Source organism: Tamandua tetradactyla, chromosome 11, assembly GCF_023851605.1.
Source record: "Tamandua tetradactyla isolate mTamTet1 chromosome 11, mTamTet1.pri, whole genome shotgun sequence".
Classification (NCBI taxonomy): Eukaryota; Metazoa; Chordata; class Mammalia; order Pilosa; family Myrmecophagidae; genus Tamandua; species Tamandua tetradactyla.
In genome coordinates this window covers 50,965,090-50,989,547 of record NC_135337.1, presented here as the reverse complement: position 1 = coordinate 50,989,547, position 24,458 = coordinate 50,965,090, and the positions used below count along the sequence as shown (strand labels likewise).

Sequence of the window (24,458 nt, the reverse complement as noted above, 5' to 3'; positions counted from 1 at the left end):
GGGGAGAGATTTTCATATACGTCTTTTATTATGTTGAGGAAGTTTCCTTCTATTCCTAGTTTTCTAATCATTGTCATTAAGAAGCAGTGTTGGATTTATGTCATGTGAGATGATGATGCATTTTCCCCCTTCATTCTTAGCGTACTATATGAAATTGATTTTCTTATGTTGAACCACCCTTGCATAACTGGGATAAACCCCACTTGTTCACGGTGTATATTTATTTTAATGTACTGTTGGTTTAATTTGTTAGTGTTTTGCTGATTTTTGCATCTATATTCATAAGGGATGTTGGTCTGTAATTCTATTTTCTTATAGTATATTTATCTGGTTCTGGTATTAGAGTGACTTTGGCCTTACAGAATGACTTAAGGAATGTTCCTGCCTCTCAGGTTTTTTGGAAGAGTTAGAACAGAATTGTTATTAGTTCTTCTTGAAATGTGTGGTAAGATTCACTGTATTAGTTAGGGTTCTCTAGAGGAACAGAATCAACAGGGAACACTCATAAATATAAAATTTATGAAAGTGTTTCACTCGACCGCGGGAACGCGGAGTACAAAATCCACAGGGCAGGCTGTGAAGCTGACCATTCCGATGGAGGGTCTGGACGCTCCACAGGAGACGCTCATCAGCTGAAACAGAAAAAGCCTGTCTCTTCTGAATCCTCCTTAAAAGGCTTCCAGTGATCAGATTAAGCATCACTCATTGCAGAAGAGACACCCCTTGGCTGATTACAAATAGAATCAGCTGTGGATGCAGCTGACATGATCACAATTTAATTCTATGAAATGTCCTCATTGCAACAGACAGGCCAGCACTTGCCCAACCAGACAAAAATGTACCACCGCTTGGCCAAGTTGACACATGAACCTGACCATGACATTCGCTTTGAAGTCATCTGGTCCTGGGCTTTTGTTTCTTGAAAGATTTTTGATTACCAATTCAATCTTTTGGTTGATCTGTTGAGATCTTCTATTTCTCTTAAGTCATGTTGGTAGTTTTTGCATTTCTAGGAATTTGTCCATTTCATCTAGGCCATCTAATTTGTTCATGTACAGTATTTCATAGAATTCTTCTATTATCCTTTTTATTTCTGCAGGATGGGTAGTATTGTCCCCATTTTCATTTCTAATTTTATTTATTTGCATCTTCTTTTTTTCTTTGTTAGTCTAGCTAAAGATTTGTCAAATTTTATTTATCTTTTCAAAGTGTTGGCTTTGGTTATGTTGATTCTTCTATTATTTTGTTTTTCTCTCTTTTATTTATCTCTGCTCTAATCTTTATTATTTGCTTCTTTCTGCCCACTTTGGGTTTAGTTTGCTTTTATTTCTTTGATCATCTAGTTGTGGGTTATGTCTCTGATTTAATAGCTTTCTTTTTTTTACAAAAATATAAGCATCTAGAGCTATAAATTTCTGTCTCAATACTTCCTTGACTACATCTCATAAATTTTGGTATATTGTGTGCTTTTACTTTCACATATCTCAAGATAATCCATTTTCTCTTGTGGTTTCTTATTTGCCTTATTGGTTGTTTAGGAGTGTGTTATTTAATTTCCACATATTTGTGAATTTTTCATTTTCCCTCTGTTATTGTTTTCTAACGTCATTATATTTTGGTGGGAAAATGTACACTGTATGATTTCAATATTCTTATATTTAATGAGACTTGTTTTGTGACTTAAAATGTGTTCTATTCTAAAGAATGAACCATGTGCACCAGAGAAGAATGGGTGAATTGCTATATGTATATACTTGTTATGTCTAGTTGGTTTATTCTATCTCTAATTTCCTTATTGACCTTTTGTTTAGATGTTCTATCCATTATTGAAAGTGGTGTACTGAAATCTATATTATTAATGTAGAGCTGCCCAATTCTCCTTTGAAATATATCAATATTTGCTTCATATATTTGGGGCTCTGCCACTAGGTGAATATATATTTATAATTGTTATATTTTCTTGTTGAATTGACCCTTTATCAGCACATAGTGACCCTCTTTAACCCTTGTATAGTATTTTCTTTTTTGTCTGATACTAATATAACTATCCCAGATCTCTTTTGGCTATTATTTATATCATATATTTTTCCATCCTTTCACTTTCAAACTATTTGCATCTTTGAATTTAAAGTGAGTCTTTTGTAAACAGCATATAGTTTGTTCATGCTTTTTTTTCTCCTCTGCCAATCTCTGTCTTTTGCCTGGAGAGTTTAAACCATCTACACTTGAAAGTCACTATTGATCAGTCTGGACTTCCTTCTTCTTTTTATAAGTTTTATATCTTCTTTGTCACTCTATTCTTCAGTTAATTCCTATTCTTATATTTATTTGATTTTTTTTGTATTGTACAAATTTGAGGACCTTACATTTCTTTCTATATATTTTTTATTTATTTTCTTTTTGAAGGGCTAAAATGTAAACTACTAAATCTGTAACAATCATGTTTGATTTGACATCAACTTAACTTCAGTAGCATACATGTACACTATTCCTATATCCCTCCCGCCCCCCATTTTTTTTGTAATTGTTACAAATTATCTCTTCATACATTGAATGTCCAAAAGCATATTCATCATTACTTTTTATGCATTTTCATTTTAGTAATTTTAAGAAGTAAAAAGTGGATTTACATACCAAAAAATACAATACAATAGTATTGTCATTTACAATTACCCATTTGGTTACCTTGACCAAAGGTCCTTATTTCTTTATGCCACTTTGATCCACTGTCTAGTGCCCTTTCCTTTCAGTTTCATGAATTACCATTAGCATTGTCTGTAGGGCAGGTCTAATGTTGATGAACTTCTTCAACTTCTGTTTATCCAGGAATGTATTCATTTCTCCTTCAGTTTTGAAGGACAATTCTTAGTTGGCAATTCTTTTAGCCCTTTAAATATTTCATTTCACTGCCTTCCTGTCTCCATGGTTTCTCATGAGCAATCAGCACATTATCTTATTGTAACTCTCATATAATAACACATTGCTTTTCTCTTGCAGCTTTCAGAACATTTGCCATGTCCTTGGCATACAACAGCTTGACTTCTATGTGTCTTCAAGCTGGTTTTGATATCTGGTTGGGGTTCATTGGGCTTCTTGAATGTGCATATTCATTTCTTTCATTAAATTTGGGAAGGTTTCTGTCATTGTGTCTTTGAATATGCCTACTACTGCTTTCTCTCTTTCTTCTCCATCAGAGTCTCCATAATGCATATATTGGCATGCTTTATGGTTTCCCTTGGATCTCATAGGCTGTTTTCAATTGTTTGTTCTTTCTGCTTCTCAGATTGAAACATTTCAATTGTTATGTCTTCCATTTCTCTGATTCTTTCTTCTGCCAGCTCCATTCTACTGCTGAAGCACTCTAAGCAATTTTTCATTTAAGTTATTGTGATCTTAAACTCTAGTATCTGTGTTTGAATCATTTTTAAAAATGTTATCTCTTTATTGAATTTCTCATATTGCACATTAATATTTTCCTGTTATCCTTTAGTTCTTCCTCCATATTTTCCTTTATCTTCTTGAGCATATACAGGGTGTTTGTTTAAAAGTCTTTATCCAGTATATTTAAAGTTTGGTCCTCTTCATTGATGGTTTCTGGATTTATATCTTGTACCTTTGGATGGCCCATAATTTCGTTTCTTTATCTTGTAATATCTTGTTGTATATTGTCTATTTTAATATTTTAAAGTATTAACTCTGAAGTTTAGTCCCTGAGCTCTCTGTTCCTTATGTTTGTACACAGCTGGAGAGAAGACAAAGACTTCCTTGAGGACGAGGTTTGTAATAAAAACAAACAAATCATAGCAGAAAACCACTTTTCACAGTCTTTGGAAAGTGGCTGTGCTTTGGTGGGTGGTCTCTTTAGAGTTTATTCCTTCTATCAAGATCATCCCAAGATGAATACAAAGTGCACAGTCTTCTCTGTCTTTTCTGAGCCTGAGGCTTGTGCTTGTACTTGGTCTAACAAATTCCCTTGTTTGCAGGAAGGGAAATACCCTCTTCTCCCTATAAAATAAACATTTTATAACATAATTAATATAATATAATACATTTTATAATAATAGACACCCCTCCTCCATGCTCCATTATATGACATCATGTAAGTAATATTTTACCCCAGGCTACTTTAATTACATTTTTAAACTGCTTGGCTGGCAAGCTGTTTCTGCCTATAAGGCAATTTCTGGGAGGGAAGGCCAGAGATGAGTTTCTAGGTTCAGTCTTTCAGGCTTCCTCCCAATAGATTGGCACAAACATGCAAACATCCCAGTATGCACAGAGGGGTTATTTTGCTCCCTCTGAAGCAGGGTCAGGGACCCATAATGGGAGTGCAGATGTCTCAGTGCTACAAGCTTTGCCTACTGTTTTAAAAGCTGCATCTTCGTGATTCAGCATTCACTCAGTTTCTGCAACCCTTTAACTCTTTCTCTGAGTTTTTAGGAAGATGGCTATGCCCTTTTCGCTAGTTGTTCAAGATTTTGTGGGGGAATGGTACCCTGGAGCAACTTACACCACCATCTTGTTTGACCTGTTCACTATAACAGGAAGATAATTTTTTTAATTAAACTTTGATTTATATAGTCATGCAAATTTCACATTACCAAAATATTTAGTCAATTTTGAATAAGATCTAATTGGTTTTATTTCCTCAAGATTTAGAGACAGGATATTATTATAAAATGTATAAATTGCTATAGGATTTTAGGTAAAACATTAACCCATGCTTGTTGAGTGAATGAATGAATGAATGACATCAGTTCAATGTGTTGCACCAGATTATAACATTTCTTCTAAGAAAAAATTACACCAAAACAACATAATCTCTATCTGAATGATAGTGATGGCCTCTTGACTTGTTTTCATGTGTCTGTTCTCTACATAACAGCCAGAGTAGTCTTCTTAAAATTCAGCAAGGATCATATATTTGTTCTATACCCTCCTTCGGTTGCCAGCGGAAGATCGTGAGTAGATTGCCAGTAATTGGATCTCAGAATCTATTCCAGCCTCTTTCTCGTCTTCCTCCCTGTATTGCAAACCCTTGAAAGCTAACATTTGGAACAAATTAAGTTCTCCAATTATATATATCCAGGCAGAAGCTAAATGGAGCCATCTTCCAACCATTTGGTCACTGCGGTTGGTAAGTAGGGTCATGGAGTACTTGGATTTCTCTGCATCAGTTCTCCAGCATCCAGTCGCTAACTCTGTGGGTGTCAAGAAGTGGATGTGGTGTTGCTGGTGATTTGCTAATCCATGGATTGCAGCTATAGTAGCGTGATCTTAATCTCCACAGTTCTTGCAGTAGCCTCCTAACTCCCCACCTTCCCGAAGGTCACGTTAAATGTTTGTTCCAGAAGTCATTCTTGAAGATCCAGCTTAAAGCCCATTTCTCCACCCATTCCAGTGATTATCTAAACACCTGTTCCCCATATAAACACATTCCATATACAAAGCACTTTCTGTTTTTAAGAGCAGAGTGCTTTGATTTCTGTATCCAAATCCTAATGTATCCCTAAGGGGATACATTCTCCCTAACTCAGACTAATAAGCTAGATATTTCCAATGATCTACAAAGTCTCCTCCTACCTTGCTGTTGTTATCTATCACCCTTCCTCAACTTCATTCCACCCCAGTCACCCTAATTCCTCACTCTTCTCATAACACACAAAACTCACTCTTTCCTCAGGGCTTTTGCACCTGTTATCCCCTCTGCCTGGAAAGCTCTTCTCCATGTATCTACATGACTGAATCCCTTGTTTCCTTGACCACAATAAATAAATAGCAACCACTTTCAACACCCTCTTTTTGCCTTACTCTATGTTAATTTTCTGTATGGCACTTATCATCACAACTGCTTGTTAAGTAAATAATGTTTATTTGAAGTATTTATGAAAATTTTAGTCAGATTGGTGAGCTAGGGGGGTTTACAATTTACCAACATCCTACTATGTTATGGGTAATTTCTCTACCTTACCTGAGACAAAAGCCGCAGTCTCTCCCTAGATAAACAAACAGTGAGTTAGACTAGCCAATACATTATTGCAACCCATTCATTCATTCATTCATTCAACACACACGTATTAAATGCTAAATAGAAGAAAGCTAAGTGTTTCACAGGCTTTCTATGTACCAAGCGTTGTGCAAAGGCATATAAGGTTTATGTAATATATTCTCTGTAATGACATAGTAAGGTAAGTAATTATTTTCTTTAATTTACAACGAAGAGACCCGAAACATTCCAAGGCTAACTCTTCAAAATCCTAAGGTTACCACATTAGTAGGTGAAAGATAAAGACTAAATTGTACTCTGACTCCATATTGTTCTACTGTTAGGAGGACACAAAGAAAAGCCATCTATCATACATGTGAGAGCAGACAAGCCTTCCAAGTAAAAATAACTCCTAAGGTAAATCTTCAAAAGTAATACGCAGGGCAGGCCATGGTGGCTCAGCAGGTAGAGATCTTGCCTGCCATGCCAGAGACCTGGGTGTGAGTCCTGGTGCCTGCCCATGCAAAAAACAAAACAAAACAGTAATGTGCAGAAATTAGGCAAAGAATGGAGTGGGAACATCAGTAAATAGTATTTGTGAATTATTATGATATGACAATGCCATAAAGAGAGCTCTATACGGTTTTTGTATCTTTGTATTTATTGATAAAATAAGTTAAATCTTGGCTTTCTGAATTAGTTACCAAAATACCCCCAAAATACAAACACTCACGCAAACACTCCCCCACTATAATGGACAAAATCAGATTAATATGTGACATAACTCAGTCATGCAATGCAAATAATCAACATGAAGCAATTACAAATAAACAAAAGACTGAGGATGAACTAGTACTGCATATTTTAACAAAAGAGATATGATTGCTGATAAACAACATTTTCCGTTTATGATATATAATTAAATAACTTACGTGGCAATTAAATTACATGCCAATTAAATAGAATTTCAAGCTTTAATATAACAAGTTAAAAACAAGTGGAAGTTATTACTGGAGCACATTAATTGCTTTTTTTCCTACTAAGCTGAATTGACATTTTAAAAATGAATAGTGACCTATGTTATATAGTTTCTATATTTAGAATAAAAGTTTAGGAGTTAGGGTGGTGCACCAGTGGCTCAGTGGCAGAATTCTCACCTACCATGTCGCAGACCCAGATTCAATTCCCAGAACCTGCCCATGCAAAAAAAGAAAAAAAAATTAGGAGTTAGGCTTTTAAATTTTTACAAGGTGAAAATTGAATGAATATCAATAAGTTAAGAGAGGGAGATTCTAACCTCACCTAAACAAAATAATAAAGGAAAATAATTTTTAATGGGTAGGTCTTTTATTTTTTTAAGGTAGTCCATTTTTTTCCCAGTAGCCATCCAAAATGAGGCTTTTTGTGAAGCAAGATGTCAAATACCTTAATTTTGTGAGCATATAAGGCCAACTTTTCCTTATTTGATCTAAATGTCAAATTTCAATTTTCCCCCTTACAATTTTTGTATGGACATGGTAGATACATCTGTATATTCTTCTGTGATAAAATTTAAACTTCAAATTAAAAATAAGTATATTAACCTTGGGAAAGAAAATTGTTCTTGTAGGAAACCCTAACCCAACTTTATAATCCTACACTCATTGAGCATTTACTGAGTGCCTGCTCTCTACCAGAACTGAGATAGTAGTTCATAAAGTCCTTTGACTTGCCCTTCGTCTCATAAAGTCCATGTTCTAAAGCAAAATCTTAAATTGCAAGATGATACTTTTTACTTCTCCTAATAACAAACTGCCAGCCATTCTAAGCTTCAGCCATTCCACCTTCTTTCTTATTCTGTAGTATATAGTAATTTGCTTTCAATGAAGGCCTGAGTGATGCAGGTGAATAGCTATTTCCACATTCCACTTACATTGAAGAGAGGGAGAATGCCTTGCTCATCTTCTAGAAAAGGTACACAGAAAGCTATATACAGACTATCTTAAAATTAATCACATGATCAATTTCCAAATTCATTTGGGGGAAGGGCAATATATGGGGGAATACATGGCATGGGCTGGAATAAAGGCAGGAAAGTACCAGGTTTGAAGGGCAGAAATGGAGGAGAGGGTTGGGCAGGATGTGATGCATTTTATTGGCTAGAGTCTAGGTATATGAGGTCAAGTGGTGGAAACAAGGCTGGAAGTTGGAGGTAGAAAAGAATTTAAGCCAGGCATAGTATGGCTTTGGTAGAACGAAGGTAGTTCATGGTAGTTGAGTATTTTCTAGTGGTTTTCCTAGGCTTGGTGGGATATGAAGGCAAGGGCTAAGGAGCAATGAGGGAGCAAATGAATAAAAGAGCTGAATGAGGTCAAAGAACATTAAAATGAGGGAAGGGGATTTTAAACTACCTCTGGCTGCTGCTTCTTTGCTGTGTACCCTACTTCCCTAGTCCTTCTCAGACACTTCCCGGGGTATAATGAGCTTTGGTATTGCTCCATCAGGATCTGGGCTATGACCACCTGGCTGCAAATCACCTGCCCTTTGGTGAAATTATAGTATTCTGATTCTCACTTTTCAAATGTTTTACAAATGCATTTGCATTCAGAAGTTAAGGTACACTCCATGAATCAGTGTGCAATAAATACTTATTAATTTATTCGATAAATATTTGCTAAGTGTCTTCTGTGTTTGAGGCACAGAGATGGGTTTAGGAGATGGAAACCAGAGTCCCTGTACTTAAGGAATTTATGTACTATTTAGAGAAGGAAATACACAGAAAATTGCGATATTGTAGTTGTGCTTTTATGTGTGTTTGGGTGTGCATGCATATATAAGTGACCTGTCTTTATTCCAAAAAGAATTTAACACCCCATGCAGGGTGGTAAGTGTTCAGATTGGCTCTAAGAACAGAGAGGAAAGGTACCTATCTCCAACTAGGGGTGGGGAACAAAATTTTTCTCTAAGGAGGTCACGTTAGTTGAGTTTTGAAGGATGAGTGAGATTTAGGTAGGTGGAGAAAAGGAAAAAAGTATGCCATAACAGAGACATAAAAGAGAATAGTGTATTTAAGGGAGGACAAGTCAGTTGGTAGGGTGGGGCTGTAGTAAAGGGTGAGGCTGAAGAGGCAGGGGGACCTTTGTACAAAACTAAGGAGTTTACATTTTATCCCTGACAATTTAGTAACACATCAAGGGATTTTAATTAGACATTTAAAGATCACTCTGGCAGTGTGTGGCCAATGAATTTAATGTGAGGCAACAATAAAGGCCAAGCAGCTAGTTAGAATTCCCTTACGGAAAGCCAAGCAGGAAGCAATGAAGATTCAGGAAAAGACATTCGCAGTGAGAACAGAGAAGGAGACAATTTCCATGGATTCATAGGAGATAGAATCTCTTCAATTCAATGGCCAACTGGATGCAGTGCTGGGGGTGGAGGAGCCTCATCTCCCCCTCTATATGGAGAGTAACTTATTGCAGGTAGCCCCCTAAATAACCAGGACAGAAGTTAAAGGGCAACAGATCTTCTCAAGATGGAAAGAATGTACAGATGGTTTCACAACCACTTATCTTATAAAGCATTAAAACTCCTCCACCCAGTCACTGTTGATAAAAAATCTCCAAACCCTTGTGTCACGAGACTCCATTGTTCCCATACCCTGTCAAATGTCTGTAAACCTTATAAGCTGCCCCTTACACTCCATACCTTTGTGGAGTGCTGCTTTCATATTTTCTGGACAGTCACCACCAGGAAAGATCTCCTGTTCATAAGTCCTAATATAACTCATGTCTAACTCTGTGCCAGATGTGTTGGTTGGCCTTGGGACTGCATGGACCCAAGCCTTTCAGGGGCTGGATTGAAACAACTGGGGTTGCAGGAGAGGGAAGAATTGAAGATGATTGCTGTTGGGTTTGGGTACTTGATAGAAGCCATCTTCACTCACTGAGATAGGAAATACAGGAAGAGGAATAGGTTTGTGATTGGGGGGAATTCAGTTCTGGGCATATGGATTTTTAAAAACTGGTGGAACATCCAAGTGATGCCCAGTGGGCAGTCAATATGTGGGGTTTAGGACTAGGACAGACTAAAGATGCACGTTTGAAGATGAACAGTAGAGGTGATGGCTGGAGCCTGAGTTTGGATGACAGCCAGGCAAAATCTATAGAGAAAACACGCTACCAACATTTAAGAGGTAAGTGGAAGAAGAGATATTTGCAAAAGAAACCATGAGGGTTCAGGGATACTAGAGTATGATAAGGATTGAAGTCAAAATGAGAAAGAAATTGAGATATTTGTATTTCTAGACAGAGGCTGAAGATACACAATTCCTGAAGAAGAGAGTGCAATGGGATTCAAAGGAAAAGACAGAGAAATTATGGTTAGTAAGGAGGATCATCACTTCCAATGAAACAAGAGATGAGAACGAAGGGGTGCACATATATTTGCAAGCGTGCATAGAGTTACTATTTTCTCCATCGAGAAATATAAAACAAAACCATTTTCCAGATAAATTGTTTGTAGAAAAAAGCCTGGAAAACAGTGCTGTTCATTCAGTTAGCCAGGAGGCTAACAATAAAGAGTCAAAGAATTCCAGCAACTTAATTTTCTATTTATGTGGAAACGTAGTTTGAGAGACATAAAAGGGAACATTATTTGAGAAGCACTTAGAAGACTGTGAAACCCACTAATAAACTCAAAACCCACTTTAGGATGAAAGAAACTATAAGACATGCAAAAACTTGAATTACAGGGACAAACTGTGAAACAGAATTACAGTATTAATACCTCAGCAAAATAATGTTTCACCCAATAGTGTATGGGTACAATTTTGTTAAAATGCTTTTGTCACACCTACTAAAAGTGCTTTGATTAGAAGTGCTGATTATAACTGGATTACAACTGTGCTGCTTCAATCAAAAAGAACACCCAAAACAAATGGATAAGCCTAAATTCATTTGGGGTTTTACATTAACCAAGAGTTAAGTATGACAGTTCCATTACTAAAACTATAAAAACAAAGTCTTTTTTCCAAGATCAGACAGCTTTTAGCATCTGAAGAATTATCACTTAAAAATAAAATAAAATACTAGCAAAGGAATATTTGTTATTTCAAAAACAAGAATAAAAATAGTTAAATCATTACAATCCACTTAGTGCAAATATAATACAAATATGCCACACGTTTTTACAAAGCATGTCATAAAAGTGAATCATAAATTATTAGCACAGGTCAGAAGTAATTCTAAATATGTAGGCATACAATTACAGAGAAATGTGATTTAAGATAAATATATGTACTCTGAGATTTATCAGACATTTGTTTCAACTTTTGGTATCAAATGCTTGAAATTCTGTTAACATTGATCATTTAAGAAAGTACTTCTCTTTAATAGAATTTGGCTACTGATTTAATTGTCAGAAGTAAATTCTTATTAAAATAAATTTTTACTTAAATTCCTTCTGAAAAATAAAAGTATTGGGGAAAAATATTTATAGTCTGGTCACTAAGAAAAAAACATTTTGATAAACATCTACCAGGAATCTATTGAAATGGGCAAGAAAACACACATAATTATATGAAAGTGGAATTATATCATACATATATATTATGTGATTTTTAAACTTAATATTCATAGTACTATGTCTTGAAAATCTTTCCATGCCAGTAACTACAGATACATTATCATTAAAATAGTTGTACTGTATTATACTGTATAGATGTATCAGCATTTTCATCAGTCAACTGATGGAAAATGTAGGTCATTTCCAATATTTTACTGTGAGAAGCATTGCTGCAATGAAAACAATCTTGAACACTTATCTTTACAGACATGTCTATCTCTTGGGGATAAATTCCTGCAATGAAAATGTATCATAGGGGATACACATTTTAAACTTAAAGACAATGCTGACTTACTCTCAGAACAGAAACTATTTTATACGCCTATCCTAATAGTACAGGTGCACCCATTTCTTCTATTACTAATTGGGTTCAAAACTCTTTCCATAACTTAGCTGGATACATGTATCTGTTTCTTGTATGAATTATCTACATGAGTGGGCATAAGTAGCCTACTTCTCTGTGAGAATGTTCAACACTTACTAATCGATTTGAAAAACTTTTTTTAAAAAATGATTAATCTTCATCTGTTACTGGAGATCTTTTTCTCCTTTTCCTACTTTGCATTTAGAGGATTTTCTCCTCTCAAAGATTGTAAAAATATTCTATCGTGTCTTTGCCTTGCATAATTTCATTCATTTATATTTACGTTTTTGAACCATCTAAAATCTGACGTTAGAGGTGAATCATATTAGCTTTATTATTTTTCCAATAATCAGATTTCATACTGAATAACCTCTATCCCCAATGAAAAGCCATTTTTGTTACCCGCAAATGTTAGAAACATTTCTAGATTCTATTTTGTTTTGCCGATCTCATTATCCTTAGAGTAATATGATTCTTATAATTCTAACTTGAGAAAAAATCTATGCTGGGGCTACTTCCAATCATTTTCTTTACTGAATTTTTCTGACTATCCCACAATATTTATTTTTGAAAAATAAAATAGAAATTTTGTCAAGTTTCTGAAAAGTCTTATTGAGATTTTTGTAGGATTTATTTTGAATTTCAGGAATAAGAAAGGAGAATCTTTACATGAATCTGACCAAGAACACTTTCTTTGAGTATTCCTTTCTATCTTCCAGAAGGGTTTAAAAAAGAAAAAAAACTTTCTTTTTAAAGTTCCTGCACATTTCTTGCAAATTTGGTCAGTTATTTTTCACCACTTTTTTGTTTTAGTAGTAGTATGGCTGTCGTGAATGGGATCATTTCCCATCATACTTTCTAACTGATTATTACTGATTTATATCAATTTTTGTTTAGTTATTATGCAATCAACTACCTTTCTGAACTCATTAGTTTTTATTTGTTCTCTTGAATTTTTTAAGTTTTGAATCGCGTAATGTGTAAATAATGATGCTTCTGTGTGTTCCCTTCCAATATCTAATTATTTATAACTTAAAAATTTTAAAGGATATACCTTGATCTTAGAAATTTTCATTAATTTTTGCATAGACATATGAATATTATCAATGTATAAACTCAAATCTTTTATTTGACTTCAAGAAGTCTTCTTTAATTAATACCTCTGTTTTATTATTCTGGTTAGGCACACCTATAATTCAAAATTTATATATATATAAATTTTGAATTATTTTTGTTGTTGTTGTTTCCCCACCATATTTTTTTTCTTATCACTTTTATTCCTCTACAGTTTGGGAGACTTATCAAATTTATCCAAATTAAGTTTTCTGGAGGGTCAGTTATGCCATTAGCACCTCTGTGTTAGGGTTTTCTAGAGAAACAGAACCAATAGGAGAGATCTGTAAATATGAGATGTATAAAGGTGTCTCATGCAACTGGGGGAATGAAAGTCCAAAATCCTTAGGGCTGGCTGTGAAGCTGGCGGCTCTGATGAAGGGTCTGGATGACTCCATAGGTGAGGCTCGCTGGCTGAAGAAGCAGTGAAAAAGTCTCTCTTCTTCCTTAAAAGCCTTCAGCTGATTGGATTATCTCATTGGTGGGAGACATGCCTTAGTTGATCACAGATGTAATCAGCCACAGATTCAATCGACTGACTGATGACTTTTCAGCCAGCCATAAATATCCTTTCAGCAATGGTCAGGCCAGTGCTTGCCTGACTAGAAAACTGGACGTAAACATTTGGCCAAGTTGACACCAGAACCTAACCATTATATCCTCCTATGGGAATTTGCACTTGGGGTTTCTTTTTATTGCATATTTCAGGTGCTCCCTTTTCAATTCTGTCATGTCAACTTGTTTTTATGGCTAATAAAAATGAACGATTAATGATTTAAACACATCTTTGTACAAGCCATAGTGCTACTTTGTACTCGTTTAATTCTTACAAACTCTGAGGTAGGTAGTATTACCCCATGTTGCACATGAGGAAATTGAGGCTCTGAATGATTAGGTAATCTGTTCAGAGTTCCCCCGCTGATCCGTACTGGAGCCAAGATCTGAAGCAGGTCTCCTGCCCCCTTAACCCTTGCACTAAAAATTATATGGGAGAGTTTCAGCCATCCTCCCTCCCTGTTCATAAGAGTTCAGTACCTTTCAAAACTATACTTGGAATGAAATAGTTGCATAATTAACTCAATTCTAGTGACTAAGGCATGGGTATCTTCTGCTCCTACTGTTAAATAATCTGGCTTTGCTAGAATTGGACATATGTCCTTTGTACTAACATGGTACACCCTCCAGCAATCACTGCAATCCAGGAACCTCCTCCTTGCACCCATTTGCAATGCTTTCTCTGCAGTAACTGTTCATTCAAGGGTGCCAGGTCTTTCTCCCTTTTTAATCTGCACTTTACTAAAAATTGAAACCCGTAGACTCTAACTGCATGTGAATACAAGGAGCTGAGGTATGCTGTGGGATGGGTGGAGGCCTCCACTCTTATAGATCATACGGCAATAGGGTAGCGAGCTGAGGGCTTGATGTCAGGGTAGCTTCTGTGTCTTGTGTCAGAGGCAGGGACCAAGTTGAGGGTGTTTCCTACCTACTCTGCAGTTAATTTGGTTCAATGAATAAAGTGTGACACTGGAGTTAGCAGAAATTCCCCCTGGATTTTGACAGTTTATTTTTCTCTTTAGTTTTCAGTGCTATTGCAGTTGTTAAATGCATTTTTCCATGAAGCTGGGAAAAGATAAATCAAGGACGGCTAACCTATTGCTACATTTAAGAGAAACAAGAGTATTCTACTGCTGCATTTAACACACTTCTAATAAGTATCTCTGTGTATCACACAATGGATTTGGGATTAGTGGTAAGAGTTGCTCTTAACCTTACGTGGACTTGTGCTCATCAATTCCTAGGGATCATTGACACAGACTGAAGGAATCGGGTTTTCTTTCACGATATAACATTTCCTAGGCTCATTTTTGGATGTAGGAAATTCCTTCAACATATGCTTTACCTGAAGCCCTATGGATAGTAAGCATGCCTTGTGGCAATTTTTAAAATGACATTTTTAAAAAGCACTATACTAAAGAAATGTTAGTATTGGAAAAAGAGAATTAAGGATTGAGCTGAGACAAAAGGAGCAAAAAAACAGAAAACAAAATGCCTGGATTTGGGATCTGTTTTTCTGTCAGTAAGACTTGGTTAAGAAAGCCGAGTAAGCCAGGTCAAAGTGACCTGCTAGGTTTTGCTGTTCTCAGGAGTTATCCTGTGCAGAAAGAAAAATCTCTATGAATTGTGAATGGTGGAAGCCCTTGGCACAAATGTAATTTCCTGCCTTAATAAAACTAAGCTAAGGACATTAGAAAATGCTACTAATTTGCTCCCCCTTTCAGAAGCATCGATGCTATTTTCAGCATTAAGGCCAGGGAAATCCCAAGGTACACCGAGTGCCATTGCTCTGTGTTCCCTGTCTCCCCCTTATTTTTTGTTTTTGTTTTTGTTTTTTCTTCACTCCCTTCCTACTCAAATATAACTCAAGGATGTGGACTATATCTAGACATGTTTTGATCTTCAAATTCCAGTACAGTGTTTTTTCAGATTCTAAATAAGTATTTGCTGAAGAAATGGTTAGATAGAATAATCACCTTCTAAAAACTGTCAAATCAGGAGACAGGTGACAACTGAGACAAGGATGATTAATGGGGTCAGAAACTAGCAGCCAAGGCAAAATGAGGCTGGGAAGGAGGCAGCACAGCTCCTGGAGTAGCTAGTTATCACAGGCCAGGAAAGCAAAAGCCCTGGAAATTGGAATTCATAAGTTTGTAGCAAAAGCTTCCTACAAAAACTGAGTCAGCTGAGTTTGAATCTGCTAGTCTTGTGATCTTTGGAAAGTCCTTTCACCTTTGTGGGCTCAGGGTGGTAGATATATTTGATCTCTAACACATTATATGATTCTAAGTCACAGAGGGCAAAGCAAATAGAAACAGAGATCCAAAAGGTTAAGGTGAAATAATGCTTGTTTATTCTAAAGGTTTTTCTCTACTTCCTATCAGGGGCAGGATTGGTGACTTAGGTAGCAGCCTGTAGGCTCCAAGTACTAACCAAGCAGTGAATGTAGTTGGTTGAAAAGTTGGGACAAGATTAAAACTGGAATAGGAGATTCATACAGGTAACATGCTTAATGCTATGTAGTCATAAATATGGTAGTCAATGCATAACACTTGGCTAGTTTTTGTCTTCCAAATGAACTGAACTGTATCAATGGATTGCAAAATGGTACATCATCAGAAGGTTTCAGCTCACTGTTCGAATGAGGCAAATGTGCAAATAGATGAAACTGACTTTTTCTTTTTTTTTTTTTTTGCATGGGCAGGCACCAGGAATCAAACCCGGGTCTCCAGCATGGCAGGCGAGAACTCTGCCTGCTTACCCACTGCAGCCCACCCTGAAACTGACTTTTACAGAATAATAAATATTTTACCTTTTTGCATGTGTGTTGGGTGGGGAATCCTCCCTCACCCAACGTACATAAAATGCTAGTCTCTAGATTCAAGATGATACTTTTTTTAAACAGTTTTTCCCAACATGTTATTTTACAGGATGGTTAACTTGTGAAAGAAACAGTGAATAAAGTCAGAAAACACTCATGGCACAAGTACTACAGCCATGGCATCGACGGTAAGAAGCCAACGATATCCACCACTATAGAAATGATCCATGCTTTCTGTTCATTACTGAAGTGGGATTTCATGATCAAACAAGAAATCGTCATTCAACAGAAACAAATCCAGACAAGAGAATCAATCACATGATGTAACAACAGTCATAGGAGGCTGTGTTTATATAAAGAGAAAGGAAAAAAATAACAAACTTCACCAAACCTCATTTTGTTGGATACAAATATTGATGGTAAGTTTTCTAAATAGTTATCCATTTATTTAATTTAGATAAAGACTTCCAGCACAGAACACTGTTAGAAAGTAACCATAAGGGGCTTCACAGAAGTGCTATGAGGCAAGAACTTAGAGAGGAGTATCAATATAAGTTGTAGATTTTCCTCCCTGAGAGCTGCTACTTATATGTATATATTTTGTATGCTGAATGGCGGGGGTCACATTTCACTCCTTTTCCAGGTGATTATCCCCTTATTGCAGCACCATTTGTTGAATTTTTGTTTGGTTGGTTTTCTGTTTGTTTGGGAAGTGGGCATGGGTCTGGAATGAAACCTGGGTCTCCCACATGTCAGGTGAGAATTCTACCACTGAACTACCCTTGCACCCCCTGTTAAACTTATGTTTTGATACCTCACATCATTCTTGAGAAATTATTTCAATTTATGAGCAATTATAAGCGTGTCTTACAATCATTTTCATTGTAGAACTACACAAAGACAAACTAGATAAACAGTTTTAATTTCCTATAGAATTTATTGCAAGTTACCGTATTTTGAAAACAAAAGCAGCTCACTCTAAATGTGCCAAATTAAAAATATATATATATATGATCCCTATCATACAAATAGGTAACTATAAATCAACTTTGAAAGTATAATTAGTCAAGATATACATCTATTTGGAGAATATTATACCCAAAGATAAGGCGGAAGTCCTTAGAAAACATATGGGTCACTGGTATTCAACCATTAAAATGGTGACTGTTCCAGTATTTTGGGAAATATGGAAAAAACAAATGGCTCTGGATGTTGTTTATTCTTGCCCTTCCAAGAGACTTGCAGATCCAGATGAGATTAGTTTGGAAAAAGGTCTTAGTCTAGAAAATCTGAGCCCAATACAATTCTGAGACTATCAGAGACTAAAGAAACTTTATATGGATAAGTGAGCTATAAATTCTTGACAATTGAGCAGTTTTATTTTGAATTAGCATATTTTAGTCATAGGTTTGAAATTAATCATCAAGTATCTGCTTGGAATTTCTGGAATGCATGCAAATGCCAAATAACCACCAATATTCTATTCCCAATTTTGATGATTCCTGGGTTGGAAGTGGCAGGTATAAAAAATATTACATGCTGTGAAAATAAATTTCACTCCAACGCCCACGGTGTCTTCAGAAAAAAATACTATTTTTATAATATAAGAAACTCATTGAATCAAATAATGCTAATTAAAGCCAAAGTAGTTAATAAAATTAGGAGGAAAATCCTCTAATTACATAGGACACATATAAAGAATTAATCATCATAAGAGAAGAATCATTTTTCCAGCAGCCCCACTGTTATGAATGATATTTTCATGAGCCTGGGCCACTTTCTCCAATGGATACTGAGAACCTATTACAGGTGTCAACCAACCGATTTCCATTCCAGCTTGAAGGGCTGCTGAAAACTGCTGAAATTCCTCCTAAGGGAAAGAAGAAAGGTTTTTTTAATAGTAGACCAAATGACTTAATTTTCAGAAGCATTAAAACTTCAGAGTTTGAGTTATAAGAGTTTCTTACAATGTGTGGCTTTTGTCAACTAGTCTGAAACTGTAGAAAAAGTAGTTTTCTAACCATAAGTCCTAATTTGCCTGATAGAGTCTGAGTTTACAAAGTATGTATTGTTTAGATGCAGTTACTAATAGAATCCCCTTACACTCTCAAAAGTGTCCTAACTTGGCTAATAAATCATATTATCTTCTTAGTTATCTTCTATTGACTAATCATCAACCCATTCCTCTGGTCAGAAAACTAAGTTTAACATCTACTTAATAAACTTGTTATTGCTTGGCAAAGCAAACTGTACCAACTGTTAAGTAATGCCAAAATCAGAATCATTTCTTTTCCTACCTTGGTTGAGGAAAAGAGAGAAACTCCAATTATACTAGACTCCTTTGCCATGGTGTCCCGGGGGTTTATTTCAATAGGGCCTCTACTGCCAACAATCTAATATGAAAAATAACACATCAACAGGTAAGCATGATTCCAAAACAGTGTTAAATGTATAAATGTATGGTTTAAATCTAAACTATGGTAAAATATCAAAGTGGTAAAAAAAAATGTATACTTACTATTACTCGTCCTCCATATGACAGAAGATTCAAATCATTACTTAGATTTACATTAGATAACATTTCAATAATCACATTAATTCCTTTTTCACCAACAGATTTCTACATAAATAAAAGAATATATAGTAAGATAACAAGTGGGAACTATAAAATAGTTATCATACGCACAGAAATTTGTCTTGAGTGACACATAAAATGGTCTATTTTTAAGACTAATAATGCAAAATTTAAAACGATCCACATATAATGGTGATGTAATTCCAAGGTACCAAACAACATCTAAAATAATTATTTGTACTATATAAATTGCCATAATGAATTAATAAAACTTGCCTGAAATTTTCAGGTGCTCAGACAACTTGCCACAAAACAATTTTCCCTACTTGAAAACTGTCTACCTCCAATATGTATTTTCACAAAGAAACAAGTAAAACACCAAATCCAAACCCCAAAGGGCCTCTCATTTTTATTAAAGAAGCAAAAAGCAAAAGAAGAAATGTTGGCTCTTTGGTACGGCAGGATATTTTCTATGCTTCTGGGATTGTTCTAAATGGTTTACAGTCAATTTGCCACGCAAATTACTTTCTTTTTTAGCTCTCAGATGTTGATTCCCAAGATCCAGGACTGATTTAAAAAACTATATATATATAGTTTTTTATATATATGCATATGTATACACATTATATTACTTTAAAAAAAAAATGAGTATTTGTATAAGGAATTCTGCTAGGTACCGGAAATTCAAAGATGGACAGAGGATACTCAAAATACAGCTAGGGAGAAAGATGGACAGTATGACCATCCTAGCTATAATGTAATGGACTAAGTGCTACATTAGCAGACATAAGTCACAGGTTGTAGAGAAAAAGCTAAAGTCTGATTGACTGGAGTGGTCACAAAGTTTCACAAAGATGATGACTTGAATTCTGGGGGACGAACAGAAGTATCCTATGCAAAAAGGAAGGAAGATAAGCGAAGGAAAGCTAAAGTAAGCAGAGGTATTATGTACAGAAGAAACAGAAAAGCAAAGGTATGGGGGGCTAAGAGTTCAACTCAGGACTGGGAAGTGATCCAGCACAACTGGAATACATATTTAGGCAAGGGGAGAGCAGCAGAGAGCTGGGAGGAGATTGCAAATTGGTGCAGATTGTGGAAATACATTCAATGCCATGTGAAAGACTCTGAACTTTTCTGGGGCAGCTGTTCATTAATCCATGTGCTAACAGCACAGGAGATGCAGCAGGCAACAAGATACAAATTCCTCTCTTATGTAGCTTCCATTTTTGTTATTTCTGGATATGTTTCTTTAAAAGGGAGTCAAATAACTCTGGAGGTAACACAGTAGACAAGAAGGGGAAACTTAATCCAGTTAGGAGGTATGGTAAGTCAAGGATGGAGAAGATGATGCCTAAACCAAGTCACAATGATGGATGGAATAGAGGAAAAAAAGACACATTTGAAAGTTGGGTCAGAGATAAAACTGAAAGAATAAGGGGACCAACTTGATGGGTGAGGGGAGAATGGTGACAAAAAGATAGGAAAAAAAAACGAACGTAGGTTCTGTCTTGGACGGCCAGATGAATACATAACTAGATGAGTGGACAGGGATAGAAGGCTGATGGCATGAAGAACTGGAACTTCGGCCAGATGTAGATTTGGAAATCAACAGCACACAGGTAATAACTGAAGCCATGGGAGTGTCTGAGATAGATAAAGATCAAAGTGTGGCACTGGAAAAGGTGAGGACCATGGGAAAAACTTAAGGAACACTAACATTTACATAAAATGAAGCAGGAAACCAAAACGAATTCACTTCTTCTCTGACCATTCGTTTCAAAGTGAATTACTTTCAAGGAGTATGGTCACTGTCATGCTGCTGAGAAACAAAACAGGCTGAGAACTGGGACAAGGCCAATGGATTGGGAATTAGGAGCCTACTGGTGACCTCTGAGAAGCAATTTAAGTGGTTGGAACAGAAGCACAACTTTAAAGGGAAATAGGGAAGTAAAAGCAATAAACACTACTTTTTAAAAAAAGTTTGGTGGTAAAGGAGAGGAGAGAAAGAGGGTAAGAAAAACGGTTAATCAATGGGAAAAACTTAAGCATGTTTGTTGGCAAAGCAGAAGGAATGAGTGGAAGAGACGGAAGCCACAAGACTTCATGGTCTTAAAATTAAACTTCATAAAAAAAATAAATAAAAAACAGGATGCATGGGCGGTTCAGTTGTAGAATGTTCACCTTTCATGTGGGAGACCCAGGTTGGATTCCTGAAACATTTACACCCCGTCCCCACCCCCCCCACCCCCCAAATTAGACTTCATGGTTTTAAAACAAAAACAATATTCTTAAAATAACAGGCAATTTTCATATTTGTAAATACTTCAGCACTATGGCATAAGAAAGTACTGGATTCTAGTTTTCCTAGGCATATAACAAAGGAGAGACTGCTCAATTTTATGGCAAGATGATTTGGTTGTAATATACAAATCCTCACTTGTATTTTCCCTCAGTTTATAATGACAGATTTTACATAATAATCAGGACCTGGGAAATTCTAATTCTTTCTCAACATTAGTAAGTGGTTTGAGGATTAGCAAAGTAAACAATGTTTAGTAGATTGCTACTATAGTATAAACAGGGAAATGTAGGGTCTGCTCAAATTTGTTATGGCAATGGAATGTATATAACAACTAACTAACTAATACTTGTGACTTTGGATGAGGTAGTGATTATTCCTTCAAAGCACTCAGTTAATATACAAACGTTATTCCAGGAGCCTAGACAGATCCAGTTTGTAATCTATGGATATCTCATTTTCCTTAAAAACTCACACTAACAGAAATTATATTAAGAATATCTCCCAGCTGCAAATGCAAAGCTATGAATTAATTAAAATGTGAATTGTATTAAAAGGTACCAATTTTTATAGCTATAAAATCTAGAGACTATATTTTCTTTGATGCACACAGACAAGAGAGAACTGATAGTGAAGGTTTAAAATTTGACATCTTTTTTTTAACTAAAACAACTTTAAAAACAGACATAGGCATAAACAAAGATGGAAACTTTAAGAGAACAGTTGGTAAAAGAAAACTTACAAAAAAAACATGTAAATTTCCCGAAAGACAAAGTCTGACTTTATAGAAAATTTACCTTAATTTTATCAATATAATTAACTTCTCTGTGATTAAATACTTCATGTGCTCCATTTTGCAAAACAATGTTTTGTCCCGCTTCAGTACCAGCTGTGCCTAAAACTTTTAAGCCATAAGCTCTAGCAATTTGGCATGCTGCCAGTCCAACCTGAAAAACAAAATACAACCCAGTAGTTTTAGATTCTCGCAACCCTGCAAACATTTGTTAAAAATATACAATGAACTTAACATTCTTCTAGGTCCTCCCGCATTCTTAAAGAACATAGTAACTAAATGAAGAAGTGAGAAAAATAACTTTTATTGAGCACTTACAATGTGCCAGGTACTACACTAAATACTCCATATGAATTACTTTATTTCATCTTCCTAATAACCTTGTGAAGTAGATAATATTATTGTCCCTATTCTACAGATGAAAAAATTAAAGCTTAGAAAATATAAGTAACTTGCCCAAGCCACATACAGAGTTGGAAACTGAAACTGGGCCAAATCAAACTGCAGAGCCAGAATTTTCAACCACAGCACTGAAATGTGTGATTAGCTCCTACAGTGTACCTACAGAAGGGAAAGTCTTAAGATAATCAAAATATGCTCATTGACTTCATACTTTAACTATTTATAAAAAACAGTATACAGCAATTTTAAGGCTACTACCATTAAGTGGAAGAGCAGGTTTGTGGGCAAATTAATTTATTTGTTCATATGATGAACATTTATGAGTGTTTTCACGCAAGGTGAAACATTCTAATAAGCAGGGAAGATAATATTCAAATGAAGAAGATGATCTAAGCATGTTAACTAAACGGATAAAATAAATTCAGAAAATAATAAATACTATGAATAAAACTGGTTATTGGTTAGAGAGAGACAGGGGCCATTTAGGTCATCAGGAAAGCTCATTCTGAAGAAATAAGACCTGAAATAAGTGGGGAAAACAGGCCACGTGACGTTCTGGGAAGCTACCTGAAGAATGCTGCAGGCACAGTGAATGGCCATAGCTAAACTGAAGAAGTGGGAATGAGCTTGGTGTGTTCAAAGGATAAAAAGACGGTCAATGTGGCTGGATGATAGGGAGTGGAGGAGAGAGAAGGTCAGAGAGGCACAGGGAAGCCAAGTATCATAAGACCTGGGAAATGAAGGTGAAGGGTTTGGAGTATATGTAAGAACTATGAGGAACTACTGGAGAATTTAAGCAGGGGAGCAATATGAGCTGATTTAGGCTTTAAGAAGATTACTCAAATTATATACGAGGCAAAAAGAAGATGTGGGTCAATAATGGGAGCAGGGAAATCAGTTAGTAGTTGGCATAATAGTCTAGATACGAAAGAAGTTGGTTGAACTAAGGGGGTGGCACAGGAAAGAAAAAAAGCAAATTTAGATCTAGTTCAGAATTAAGCTGACAGGACTGCCTCATGGATTGAATGTGAAAGTAAGGGAACAAGAAAAATCAAGGCTATCTTCCTAGGTCTTGGGCCAGATTAACTGGAAGATTAACTGAGATGGGGAAGACAGCAAAGGAACAAGTTTGTAAAAACATTAAGAATCCACTTGGAGCATGCTTAGCTGCCTACTGCCAGCTGTGTGAAGATATTCAATGATTAACTGAATATAGGTAAGGACTCACAAGAATTCTAAGTTGGAGATACATATTTAAGATTCATCAGTTTATAGATGGTGTCTAAAGCCACAGAATTGAATGAGATCACTATAATACTAGACAAATACCAGACAAACGTGCTCAGTATAAAACAGGTACCAAAGTATTTTAGAATATAGAAAAATGAATAATAATTAAATAGCAATAATAAAAAATATGGTTGATTACATGCCAAATGAGTGGTACAGATAAATATTACATACATTTAGAGCAGGGTTTCTCAACCTGAGCACTATTGACATTTTGGACCACATGATCCTTTTCGTGGGAGGCTATTCCACGTGTTATAGGAGCACTCACATGCTCCACCCCCCCCACCTCCCTGGGCCCCCACCACACTGTGCCAACCAAATAGGTCTCCAGACACTGACAAATATCCCCTGGGGACAAAATTACTCCCTAGTGATAATAACTAATTAAGGAATCACTACGGATTGGGCAAGATAGAAAATAATCTTAGCGGAAAATGATGATAGAAATCAATTAAAACTAACAGAATAAAAAATTCCTAGGCCAAAAATGGACTTTATAGATTAAGTGGCACATGGGAGTTACAAGCATGAACTTGGGCTGTGGCAGAAATTTGTTTGATTTAATCCCAAAACAGACAAATAAACACATGAAATTCACTGTCTCATGAGGGAGAAAACATTCAATTAGATGAAATACAGTACACTATGGAGCAGGC

At 35.8% G+C, this 24,458-nt stretch overlaps 1 protein-coding gene across 4 annotated transcripts in view; it reads right to left on the bottom strand.

Annotated features, from left to right (window-relative positions):
- Window positions 1-17,795: 17,795 nt before the first annotated feature.
- Window positions 17,796-24,458, bottom strand: part of CRYZ (crystallin zeta) — a 22,709-nt gene continuing 16,046 nt past the window's right edge. For all 4 annotated transcript variants that reach the window (XM_077120607.1, XM_077120605.1, XM_077120604.1 and 1 more), the window contains 4 exons: window positions 22,112-22,261; window positions 18,959-19,060; window positions 18,738-18,833; window positions 17,796-18,310 (listed from right to left, as the gene is read on the bottom strand). In XM_077120607.1, the coding sequence (XP_076976722.1) occupies window positions 18,149-18,310; window positions 18,738-18,833; window positions 18,959-19,060; window positions 22,112-22,261 (510 nt within the window). In that variant the 3' untranslated portion in view covers window positions 17,796-18,148. The remainder of the gene's footprint in view (window positions 18,311-18,737; window positions 18,834-18,958; window positions 19,061-22,111; window positions 22,262-24,458) is intronic.